The sequence below is a fragment of the Camelus bactrianus genome, chromosome 21 (assembly GCF_048773025.1).
Source record: "Camelus bactrianus isolate YW-2024 breed Bactrian camel chromosome 21, ASM4877302v1, whole genome shotgun sequence".
Classification (NCBI taxonomy): Eukaryota; Metazoa; Chordata; class Mammalia; order Artiodactyla; family Camelidae; genus Camelus; species Camelus bactrianus.
Window position 1 is genome coordinate 1,007,072 of NC_133559.1, and position 12,223 is coordinate 1,019,294.

A 12,223-nucleotide genomic window follows, 5' to 3' on the forward strand; every position below is an offset into this window, starting at 1 on the left:
GCTGGAGAGGAGGTGGAGGGCAGCGGGCGGCCAGCCCCTCTCCTGCTCTGTCCTCACGTTCCCATCTGCAGACCGGTCTCCTCTGGTAGAGAGGGCATCCCACGCAGCCAGGGTGGACCTCCCCACGGCGGTCAGGCTGTCACTGCGGGCACAGCACTGGGACAAGGACCAATTCATTCCGGCAAACACCCCCACACGTTATTTCCAGAACACGCGTGCCAGGATTCAGTCTCACCCCAAAGCATCTGCGAGGGTCCAGAGGAGAGGCTCATCCTTTGCATGTTTATATGATTTAAACCTCTGTTTAGGTCTCACAAGCCTCTGCTCGTGTCTGGGCGACAAGGGGGAGCAGGCAGGGCTGGCAAGAGCCACTCCTGGGAGCCCCACGGGGGGCGGCGGCGGGAGAGCTGAGGTCTGGGGTCGGCGGCGGGCGGTCCCGCCTCCACCCAGGGTGCGTGCCGGGCTAGGGGCTGTGAGGGCAGTGAGCGGGGCCACCCCTGCCCTCGGTCCCCGGTGTACCCAGACGCGAGGCCCTGCTGGGGCTGCACTGAGTCGCCCTGAGACTCAGCCTCGGCCCCAGCCCTGCCCCGGCCCTAGAGTGACCACCTTCAACCGCACGCATGACGAACAGCGAGGAGGCACTGCTCGGCCCGCCCCGTCCTGCCGCGGAGGCCCAGAGAGCTCAAGCGGCCTGCTCAAGGTGGCGCAGCAAGGGCTGCAGTCACCCTTTCAGACCTGAGCTCCTTCCTGACAGCAGGTCCGGGGCTCCAACCCAGACCATCTGGCCCCAGAGCCCACCGAGCCCAGCCAGTGCAGGCCTCAGTCCCCGCCGTGCAACGGCCCCCGGCAGGCTGGCTTGCGGCTCCGCCCCGAGGCAGCCCTGCTGGTTTGCGGGAGAGTCCCTGAGCTTGGGGCTGCCTCCTGCACCCTGCTGGCTGGCCCCTAGAAGGAGGGGCCAGCCTCCTTGCTAATGGCCAGTAGCCTTCAGCGTAAAAGGCCGGCCGCCCTGCGGTCCCTGCCTTGAACAGTGGGCTCGGGTTGGCAGGTGGGCGCTCACCTCAGGGTCCCTGCCAGCACCCACTTATCTAATCGGCCTCATCGCCCCCGCCCGGCCCCGCCCTGTGGCTCCCGGGGGCCAGCTGGCCCTGGCTTTGTCGGGAGCCAGCCCTATCTCATGGATCACACTGTTTGCCTTTGATAAAAGTCACAAAAAAGAGAGAGAAAAGGAGCGAGAGGGAGAAAGGAAACCCCCCCAACGGTGAGCAGGCCCCGCCCTGCAGGCTTCTAGAAGTTTCTGAGGGCCTGGGCCCAGACTGGGGCAGGCTGGGCGGCCGTGGGCCCGGAGAATGTGTGTGTCCAGCACGTCTGGCACCAACGTGGAAACCAGGCCAGAGAGGGCGAGTACCTCTCTCAAGGTCACCAGCAAATGGGGCAGGCCCTCTTTCCCCACCTACTCACACGCTCACTCAGTCCCTCCCACTCCAGACACACCTCACCGGCTCCCATGACCTGGAACCGAGGGTGGCCCCTTTCCCGCAGCCAGCTGGACTGCCCTGCAACTGAGCTGGCCCAGCCCTTCTAGAGGCCTGCACTGTGGGTGGGGGGGCTGCCAGGGGACGACGCTGAGCCCCCCGTTAGCCCGAAGCTCCAGGACCGGGCTGGTACTGGGTCATGTCCCTCCCTGTCTGTGGTTTCCTCTCATGTTAAGTGGGGATAGGTCAAGGTCAAATGACGTAATGGGAGAAAGGCTGGAGGGCAGGCCCCGCACGATGAGTGCTCAGTGACCAGGGCAGCCAGCGGGGGTCCGGCTGGGCTGCAGCCCTGCGTGATCCTGGCCAGGCTCTCGGCCCTCCGGGCCTGGGGCTTTAGCCCTAAAACAGACATCACCAGTGCCCGCTTTCCGCGGTGACGGGGTTTCCTGCGGCCCAGGTGCGGCGCCACACGGCCAACGGTCCCAGCCTCCACGGCAAGTACCCAGTCCACAGCAGCGGGACGCGGCCGCAGCCACCATCAGCCGCCCACCTGGGTGGCTCTGGCCCCGGCACGCTGGGGCTTCTGCCACCTGTAGGCGGCGGAGACCTGATCATGTGGATACACCAAACAGGGGCCGCGGCAGGCACGGAAGCCACCTCCTAGATGGCTATTGTTGAGGTGAGAGTCGAGAGCCCACCCAGGTGGGGTGGGCACCACTGAGGCCTGGGGGACACCTCCCTTCTGCTCTGTGGCCACGGAGCCTCTGGGCCAGGAGGGAGGGTTTGTCTGCGTGAATGCCATGGCCCTGCTCATATGAGCTCGCTGAAGGGGGCACATTGGGCCTGGAGAGAAACAGCTGGGGACGGCAAGTTCCTATCAGCTTCTCGGAACATCCCCCCTCTGGGCCCCACCCTGCTGGCCCTGTTTTTGCTTCCTGTTTACAGATGTGTGACAAGGCCCGGGAACTGGGGACGGAGACCCGAGGCCTGGGGCATGAGGAGGGCTGTGAGGCTGAGCCCGGTGTATCAGTGAGGTCAAAGTGCACGGCGGCAGCCAGCTCCACAGGAGGCCCACACATCTGCTGGAGTTGGAGCTGGTTCCCCTGCGGGGGCAACCACGAACACCCCGCCAGGCGGCTGACAGGCTCGCTGCTGGTCTCTGAGCGGTCCCACCCCCCATGGCAGGAGGAAGGCAGATGTGCCTGTGCAGCCTAGGGCCCCATGACCTGGAGGCCCAGGGCCATAGGGCACTACCCCGCTAGTGCGTCCCCTGAATCAGGCCACGCCTGAATGCCACATCAGGAAGCAAAAAGGGGTGGAGCTTGATCCTAGCGCTGGCTGTCACCAGCGGCTATGGCACCTTTGGACAGACTCAGACTCCCCGTCACAAATCCCAGGCCTCAGGCTCCCACCTGTGAATCGAAGAGGACTCGTCTGAAAAGGCTTTGGGGCAAAATCAGGTGGGGTGTGTCTCCCTTTCCCCTGCCAGGCGAGGAAAGCAAGTCTTGGAGAAGTCGAGGGGTTGTCTGAGGTTACAAGGCCAGCAGGCCGCACAGGGGAGTGAAGCCCGGATCCCTCTGAGCTCAGACCCATGCCCTCAGCCTGGGCAGTGGGCACGCACTCCCAGCCAGTCTTGGAGCACTCCGGGCCCTAAGCACTGTCCAGTCCGCGCATCCCAGGCGGGAGCCACCGAGCTGAGCGGGGCAGGAAAAAGTCCCGATGCCCGGCCTGCACACAGGCGGTGGCCCGGGACCCTGGCCCCGCGGCAGGCAGCAGGGCCAACATGGAAGGGATGATCTGACGTGTGTCCTCCAGATAAGACGGGCGCACACGAATGCCGGCTCAGAAGCAAAGCCACTCGAGTGGTCAGAGGATTAGCGGCTCTTGGGGGCCAGGGTGAGGGTTTCCACCCGGCCTCCAGCCTGAGCATCGGGGGAGCCGGGCCCTGCCAGGAGGGCCCGGACCTGGGAAGGCAGCTGGGGGAGCTGGGGACACATATGAAAATGAGGACTGGCTGTCGTGGTTTGAAAATCAGATTTCACGTGTAATCTGGGATCTCTGGCCTCATGGGGAAGATCGGATGCTGTGACCCAGTGCCGTCTGCTGCCCACTGGACAGAGGACACCTCTGCCTGAGATGACAGTCTCTCCCACGCCTAACCTGGGGGCTGGCCGCAGGGTTGAGCCCCACCCGATTGCTACGGCACTTGTTTGTGCTACCGAGTGCCCAGCACGGGGGCTGCGACAGTGGCCATGACCAAGAGCCGGACGGACGCCCACTTCACTGAGGGGAAGTCAGAGGAGTCCCCATAGCGACCCCTGAGGCCCCCGTCAGTCCCACCACCACCCGGAGAAGTCTCTGGCTTCTCTGCTGGCCCATGGTGCCACTGCCCAGTGCCCAGTGCGGCTCCCGCTAGCCTCTGCTGGCACCCAGCCCCTGGGTTCCAGGCTGGGGGTGGGTGCAGAGCCTGGGACTCCCTGGAGTGGGGCGTTCACCCTTCTCCTTCCAGGCCAGAGGTTTTCAAAGGGCTTCAAGCCCAGAACATTCCTTCTTAACAAGTTTCCCACAGACCTGCACTCACAGTGGCCAGTGGCGGGCACTGGGTTGGAGAGGGTTCCAGAGCTCAGACCCCAAGGACTCCTCTCTAGACGGCCCCTCAGGGTGGGACACACCTGCTCACTGCACCTGCCAGAGGCTCCCTGCCCTGGGGTGGGCTGCCCTCTCTGCCTCCCCTCTGCTGACAAGCTCTGCTCAGCGCCGCTGCGTCACACAGGGCCGTCACACAGGCCGGCGAGCCCAGGCTGAGCCTTCCCGGGAGCTGACAGCAGAAGGGGCTCTGACCCGGGCCAGCGGGTGTCAGACATGGTGCCCGCCACAGGGTCTGAGCTGGGAAGGGCCCTCCAGGGGCATGACCCCGGACGCCCTGGCCGGGGACCTCGGTGTTCCCGAGTCCCCTCACTCGTGCAGCAGGGGGACCCATGGGCCGGCCCCCTGTCCCCACCAGCTCCACTGTGTCCCAAGCACCCCCCACCTCTAGTGCCGTATTTTCCCATCTCTCAGTCTCTCCAGGAGAGTGTCTGCGGCCCCTGATGGCTGTGTCCTGAGAGAGCCTGGGCCCTGTACGCCCCATGAGTACCTGTGTCTAGAGGACAGTGGCAGGAGGCCGAACTGGGGTTGGACACCCGGTCCTGCCGACGAGCCGCAGGCCTGGGAGAAGGGCCAGCTGGTCCTGCTGGGGCAGGCGGGGGAGGACTGCGCCGTCCTCTCTGCTTCTGCTCTCCCTGCACTGACTCCTGGGATGCACACAGGCCCAGAGCCTCCTGATCTGCAAAGCGGGGACCTGGGGGTGGGCACAGAGGGGGACAGCGGGCTTGCCGGGGAGCACAGGCAGGGAGGTGGCCTGGCACTGGAGCCCCGGCCCGGCCTGCACCCCCGCCAGCTGGGGCCTGTGAACTTCTCTTCCTATCTCTGAGCATCGCTGGAGACTATTGATTTTTTGACACAGAACAACAGCCCATCTTTATCGGGCTGAACCCTGGCCCCAGCTAATGGCGCTGGGACTGCCTGGGAATAACCAGCAGTCAGGGTGGGGCCCGCGCCCCCCTCCAGGGACCTGCTGGATTTCTGCCGGCCTCTTCCCCTCCCCGCCCTGGTAGGAGCCTCCCTGGGCCCCACAGAGCCTGAGAACCACAGCTCCCGGTGCCTCAAAGTGCAAGGCCTCATGGCCTTTCCAGCCTTCTTGAAAAGCTTTAAAAAAAAAAAAAAAAAAAACACCCTGGGTCTCTGGGCCTCAGGCCCCCTACCTGTGAAATGGGGAGAGGGCCCATCAGCTCCTGGGCCCTGGTAGCTTGGTCTTGGGAGACCCTGAGGCCTGAGAACTGGGGTGGGGGTCCCTGGCCCACCCCGCCCTGCCTCTTCCCGGAGGGGGCGGAAGCAGGGTGTCTGATAAGGTAAAGAAAGCACCTCCTGTGCAAACAGCTTATCTGGCTATCGGCCTGGGCGTCCCGGCCCCTGCCCGTTCTCCAGGGGCCAACACCACCGAGGGCCCTTCCTTCCCATCCCGCTTCCTGCTCACCCCCTCTCCACCTGGCTGGCCCATCCTGCTCCCTGTGTCCCTGGGCCCTGCCCCCAGCCTCAGGCCAGTCTTGTCCTACCCAGCCTGGCGGGCGCCCACCCCCACCCCAGGGGCGGCAGCAGGCACAGAGGTCAGCCAACCCCATGGAGATGTCCTGACACCGCACCACCCCCAGGGCCAGCCCCTTAGAGAGTAAGAGAGCCTTCCAGGGAAGGCGCCAGGCCCTGAGCACCAGCAGGTCCTTTATAAACACCCTCGGCTGCTCCGCCCACAAGGGAGGCGTGGGCACTTGGGGAGGGGCCTGGGCCGAGGGAAGGCTATGTCTTGCCCAAGCCCCCCTGGCTCTAAACGGGTCCCTGAGGATGACGCAACATGAGGGGAGTCCCTGGGGATAGCTTTGCCCCCCTCATAGGCTGTGTGTGCTCGATGCACTGCATGGAACCAGCAGACACCTGCTCTCAAGGCACAGATGACTCAGTCCCTGAACCACCCCATGCCCTGGGGGTGGTTACTCCCCTCCTTCTCAGACAAGGAGACCGAGGGTCAGAGAGAACCCAGCCACACAGTGAGGTGGGCAACTGAGTTCAAGCTCAGGCCCATGACCCCTGTCCAGTGCTCTGTCGTCCTTCCTGCCCCTTGCGGGGAGGCAGGGAAGAACCATGCCTGGGCCAGGGCAGGGGCCTGGGAAAGTAGGCTTGGAGGACAGAGGGCCTGCTGCCTGCACACAGTGAGCCCAGGCTGGTTGCCACCCCAGACACAGCTCCCTTCTTCTGTGCCTCTGCCCAGGAACCCCCAGGGCTCCCCACTAGGCCCCAAATCAAGCACTCTGCTGCCAGCCCAGCCGGGGCCCGTGGTCCGCTCCAATAGGGGCGTCACCTCTGGACGTGGTGCTCACTCCCACCTCCACATACTGCCCAACTCTCAACTGCCAAGGTGATGGCTTGTGCTCTCTGAGACCCAGCGAGTCCTGGGCCTCCAGGGGCGGGGCAGGCAGAACCAGTAAAGACTCAGGAACCAGGCAAGGCAGAGGCGGTGGTGGGGCTGTCTCAGTGTTAGCCCCCATCTGCCCCGACTGCCTGTGGCCTCGGGTGCTGGGTGTGGGAGCTGCTGGCGGTGGGTGTGCTTGGGGACAAGCAAGCGTGCAGATGCAAACACACACACGCACGCACACACGCGCGCACACACACACGCACACACACTCACGCACGGGCAAAGAGGCAGGGGTTGTGTGTGCAATTTGCTTCTTTTAGAATCATTTCTCCCCTTTCTTGTAGAAATTCTTCAGGCTAGCAGAAATAAAAACTAAATGGCTTGCTGTCTTCAACACGGCCGCGATGACCGCCCCCGCCCCCTGCGCCTGTCCGAGCTGAGAATACTTTTCTGGGTCAATTCCTAGAAGCTGAACTGCTGAGTCAGGACAGGGGCTTCTCAGCACCAGGAGGGGCTCGGGTGGCCCGGGGCCTGGGCGGCTCCAGCCTGAGCACCTGCACCTGGGGGAGCGCTCCCCGGGCCGGGGGTGGACGGCCCAGAGCTCACTGCATCTGGCAGCTCCCAGCCCCACGGAGACCACAGGTGACCTGGGATGGCCCAGACAGATGCCGGGGCCACCTGCCTGAGGGAGGAGGGGTGGGTCCAAGGAGGGGCGGCCAAAGAGACTCTCTCCGAAGGGGCGGGGGCCCCCGAGGCAGCGGGACCCCTCCCCCACAACATACAATAAGCCCCCGATAGCATCGCTCATTTCAGGCCCTGCTTGGCCCTTTCGGGCAGGATATGACCAGCCCTCAAGCCTATGGCGGCCCCTTTGTCCCATCTCCAGGGACCGATCTTATCGGCGCGTCCACCGCCGCCGTAATGGAAACACACGGTGAGGAAATAAGTTCCACGCAGAGATAGAGGACGAATACTAAATAAATAGGGAGCCAGCACGCGTGGCGTGGGGGCCCAGGGGACAGTGCGACATCGGGGTGGGCGGGGCGGCTCCCACCCCGGGGCTGGGAGACCCTCTGCAGCTCTCCTCGAGCCTCGGTCTCCCCACCTGTCAAGTGGGCCTGATGGAGCTCCCTGCTCCCTGCAGGGCTGTGAGGAGGCCTTGCCTGCAGGAGGGCAGCGCTGCCTCAGTCTTCCTCCCAGGACAGGGAGAGCCAGCCCGTGTTGGGGAGGGAACGGCCTGACAGTGGCCCCGCAGTGCCCCAGGGCCTGTACCATCATGCTCTGCTCGGAGACAGCCACAGCCTCCCACACGCAGCCCTCCTGGTTTCTCCAGACAACCGGAACGTCCTGCCCCTGTCCCACAGGGGAGCAGCCTGGGCCCAGAGAGGGGCGCAGTGGGCCCTGAGGACCCCACTGCAAGAGGTGGCAGCTAGAAGCCAGGTCTGCGCTGGTGCCGGTGGTGGGGGCCCCGCCAGCCAGGGGGAGCAGAACGGTAACAGTGCTGGTCCCGGGGACCAGGACACACAAGTCCTGGTGACAGCACTGGTAACAGGGCTCACTCTGGTCCCGCCAGCACTAGCAGCGGCACGACAAAGGGGGCAGCCTGCACTGTCATCCCCTGGGGTCCTCCCAGTGTGCGTCTGTGGCCACTTAACCGGGAGAGGTGAGCTGATGTGCCCTGGGCCACATGGCCAGGTCCTAGTGGGTGTGGTTTGGGCCCAAGGGGAGGACGGGGAAGGAAACTTCTGGAAGGGGCAGCAGGTTCCAGAGGTCCCGGGGGGCTGGGGGGGCTGCGTCCCTCTGATGTCCGGGAGGCGCTGGCAGGGCAAGGGCGGACACCCAGACGCCCAGCCTGGGGCGGGGGGTGGGCTGGCCAGGGCAGGAAGCTGGCCGGAGGGCGGAGGAGGAAGCCGGCTTGATTAGCGCCCGTGGCTGAGATAGGCCTTCCCGGCCACAGATAGCCACTCCCGGAAGGCGGGTGAGGTCAGCGGGCGGCGCAGGCCTGGGCCCCCACCCGCTGCCAGGGCAGCCAAGGACCTGCACCCTGGCCGCGCTCTCTGCAGGGCACCTTGCTGCCTGGAGCCTCTGCCAGCGCAGAGCCCACGCCCCCCAGGAGGGGCCCAGAGAACCATATGGGGCTGGGCCAGGAGGGGTGGGACTGCAGGCTTCATCACTGCTCGATCGCCCCAACCTCTCTGTGCCTCAGTGACCACGTCCGAAACACCAAAATACAGTCTCAGCTTTTTCGTGGGTCTCCTGTGTCTGTCTTTGAACCTCCGCAGTCCACTCACCACATGGCTACCAGCCCTCCCCTCCCTTGCCCCCTTTCCCAGTCATCCTCACCACAGGGCCTTTGCACTGGCCATGCAGGTGAGCGGTTTTCCCAGTGTCCGCAGGGCTGGCTCCCCCAGCCTGCTGAGCTCTTCATACGAATCCCCAAGGGTGAGGGGCTCTCCACTCGCTTCTCAGCCTGTGCTCCTTGCTTAGCCCCCGCCCTCACTGACCCCTCCCTCTGAAACGGGCTATGGCTCCAGGATGGCATCAGCTGGTCTGTTTGGCTCATGCTGCATCCCAGGGTCTGTAACGGGGGCCAGCACACAGTAGGTGCTCGATAAATGAAAATGCAAGTGGGTGGCAGGGCAGTCTGATGGGTCGGCCCACTGACCGTCTGCCCCTCTCCAGCTTCTGGCTGCCTGTGTGTCCCTGAGGCCCAGGCCTTTGTCAGGGGTGGAGGTCGAAGTCAGAACTGGGCCAAAGGGTGGCTTCCATCTGGCCAGGGCCGATGGTGCCAGGCGGTCAGCACCTCCAGGGTGAAGAACTGCTGACCACAGCGAGGGGTCAACAGCCTGGCCCCCAGGGAAGCCATGGCCAGCTCCAGGCCCCAGCTGCCCCTCAGGTGGGGGAACGGGGGGTCTCACTGCGGAGGCCCCTCTGCTCAGGGCTGTTCTGGGGTGTCGTGTGTGGCCTGGTGCTCGGGCCCCTAGTGCCCACTGGGCAGTGCAGGAGGTGGCATCTGTGTGGGCCCGGCCAGCCATGGAGAGGCCATGGGCTCACAGCCCCCGCCTCAGCCCTGTCCTGGGGGCTCTGCCCACAGGGCCCTGCTCAGAGATGGGTGGCACTGAGCTTTGGCGGTAGACACCGGCCACGGGTTCAGGCCCCTACCCTTGCCTGGGGACTGCTGGCCTGGGAGGGCATCATGGAAAGAACTCAGGGCCCGGGGACATTGGTCAGCCAGCCACCTATGGCCTCTGCTGGCCAAAGCCTGTGACCTCTAAACCCCATTTCCAAGACAACCACCTACAGAACAGGTCCTCCCCCACCACAACCCACCTCCTCCCTCCCTGCACTGGCCCCAGACCCAGCCAGGCACACCCGGGCCTCAGGGCTCTCTCCTCTGCTGCGCCCTCCACCTGGCACATTGTCCCTAGATGGCAGCTGGCTCCCCCATTTCTCTGGTCTGTGCTCAAACGTGGCTCAGCGAGGCTGGCCCTGGCCACCCTACTTATTAGAACTGTCCCTTCTTTATTTTATCCCGAGCCTCACCCCCTCGGACATGTGACATTTTTACTGATTATTTAATCTCTCTCTCACTGCCCAGAACAGCAGCTCCCCGAGTGCCTGGACTCTGCTGGCGCCGAGCAGGCACTTGGTGCACAGGTGTTTGTTGAGGGCATACACGACCTCCTTCTCTTGCCCACTCCTGGCTGTAGACCCCACTGTCCTTTGGTTCTGAAGCATGTCACGCCACAACACAGTCCCTATTTCTGCCAGCACCTGTCCTCAGCCAACACCTGGGAAGGAAGGATGGCTGACTGTGGGGCCACACAGCCCCCTCCTTGGGACCCCCCCCGGTCCTCAAGTCTCGATCTGCACAGCTGTGAGGTGGGGAGGTCGGGATGGGCGTAGGGCCTGCTGGGGGGCCTCAGGGGGCATCTGGTGTGGACCCTCTTCCCTGGGACACCCAGAAGAGGTAGCTCCTAACCAAGCTGCTGGGCCTGGACTCCAGAGCTGGCCCCAGGCTGACCTGCCACCCGCCATCGCCCCCTCCTGTGCCCTCCCCCTGTCCACTAATCTAAGATAAGCAGGCCTATTGGGCCGCAATGCCGGGCCTGCGACAACGCAAAAGCGCTGAAATGATTTTTAACACCCACACACATGCCGAGCTGGCAGGAGGGGCGCGTGGCCAGGCTGTATCGGCCCATCTCCCCGGCTGTCTGTCAGGACAGGCCGTCCTGCCTCGGCCGCCTGCCCACCACCGCCAGATAACAAACCTTGAGGTTTGCAGAGAGACTCAGGGCAGTGAGATTAGCCAACCAAGAGCGGCCCAGACAGCCAGCGATGGCCCTGCTCATGCTCCAGGGGCCAGGATCCCCGGCCTCCAGGAGGTGCCCTGGGCAGGGGGGCAGCGGGCTTTGGTCCCCAAGCAGGGAACGGCAGACAGACACCTCCTCTGGCCCCTCACAGCAGGACTGACCCCCGAGCTCCAAAGATGCCCTTCCCCATTCTCCGAGCAGCAGCTGATCAAACGCCCTGCATAACACTCTGTCCCCACCTTACAGCCAAGAAAACAGAGGTGTCTCCCTACAGCCTATGGCCCTGAGCCCAACCCTGGCCTTTCCATGTCCTGTCCTCTCTCCAACCCTACTCTAGCCTCAAATGCTCCAGCCATGCCCATGCTAGCCAAACCTCAGGACCTTTGCACATGCCCACTCCATCCTGAACACCCTCACCCCACTTTGACTTATCCTTTGGGCCTCACCTTGGGGATGGAGTAGGGGAGGTTTGGGGTCCTCCTACGTTGTTGCCCTGGCCTGACCAGCTGGCTGTCCCCTCTGCTGGCCTGCAGTGCAGGGGGAACATGGCCCGCCTTCCCATCTCTGCCTCTAGGGCTAGAGATGAAGCTGAGGACAAAAAAGGTGACACCTGATGTTTGGTCAGTTGGATTCTGTTTTGTAAACAGTAGTCACCAGGGAAGAGTTCCAGGTCCCAAGACAGGTGAAGGGGACCCCACTCCCAGGGCCCTGCTCACACAGCCATGTCACAGCCCTGGCCACACCCTTCCTTCCTGGCCCCACGGAGTGCATGCCACCCTCACGGCCACTGGACCAGCCCCTAGAGCTGGTGGGGAGTCCCTGCGAGCCTCTGGGTTCACCTGCTCAGTCCCCAGCTATGCACAGCATCCCTGGTGGACAGCTTTGCACTCAGGAGTGCCTGGACCATGCTACCTCCAGACAGGCAGGGGAGAACCACAGAGATGTGCTTGCCCTCGCCTCCCTGGGCCGGGCACGGCGGGCGGGGAGGGCAGAGGAGTGACACCGTCTCCGTCCACCCCCAGGCAATGCTGGACCAGTCAGCAATGCCGGACCAGTCATGGGCGGGGGACTCCCCGCCAGGCCTGGCTACACAGGAGGCTCCCAGACCCCTGGGGGCCCAAACCCACTGCAGCCCCTCCCTTCATCTGTTTTCTCACAACCCAGCCAGGCAGGCTGAGGTCACACTGATTGCCACTGTGCCACAGGACAGAGGCTCCGACGGGTACCATGAGGTGGGTGACAGGCCCGGGACCCCCAAGCAGTCAGATGGGACCCTCAGGGCTCTCAGTCCTAATGGGGGCTGGCCTGTCTGCCCGCCCTCTGCTTTTCCGGGATGGTGAGTGGGGAGGCTGTGGGATGGGACTTGGTGGCCCCCGCCCTGACGGCCACGGCAGCGCAGCCACCCTCCCAGACGTGCTTTGAGGATCATAGAC

At 64.3% G+C, this 12,223-nt stretch overlaps 1 protein-coding gene across 8 annotated transcripts in view; it reads right to left on the reverse strand.

The window, feature by feature from the left end:
• ZFPM1 (zinc finger protein, FOG family member 1) overlaps nt 1–12,223 on the reverse strand; it is a 65,349-nt gene that overhangs the window by 21,337 nt on the left and 31,789 nt on the right. Inside the window, exon 1 of one of the 8 annotated variants that reach the window (XM_074349264.1) lies at nt 4,609–5,528. The exons of the other annotated variants lie outside the window; for them this stretch is intronic. Within the exon in view, the coding sequence (XP_074205365.1) occupies nt 4,609–4,948 (340 nt within the window). The 5' untranslated portion in view covers nt 4,949–5,528. Of the gene's footprint in view, nt 1–4,608; nt 5,529–12,223 lie in introns of those variants that run through there. 8 annotated transcript variants of the gene reach the window in all.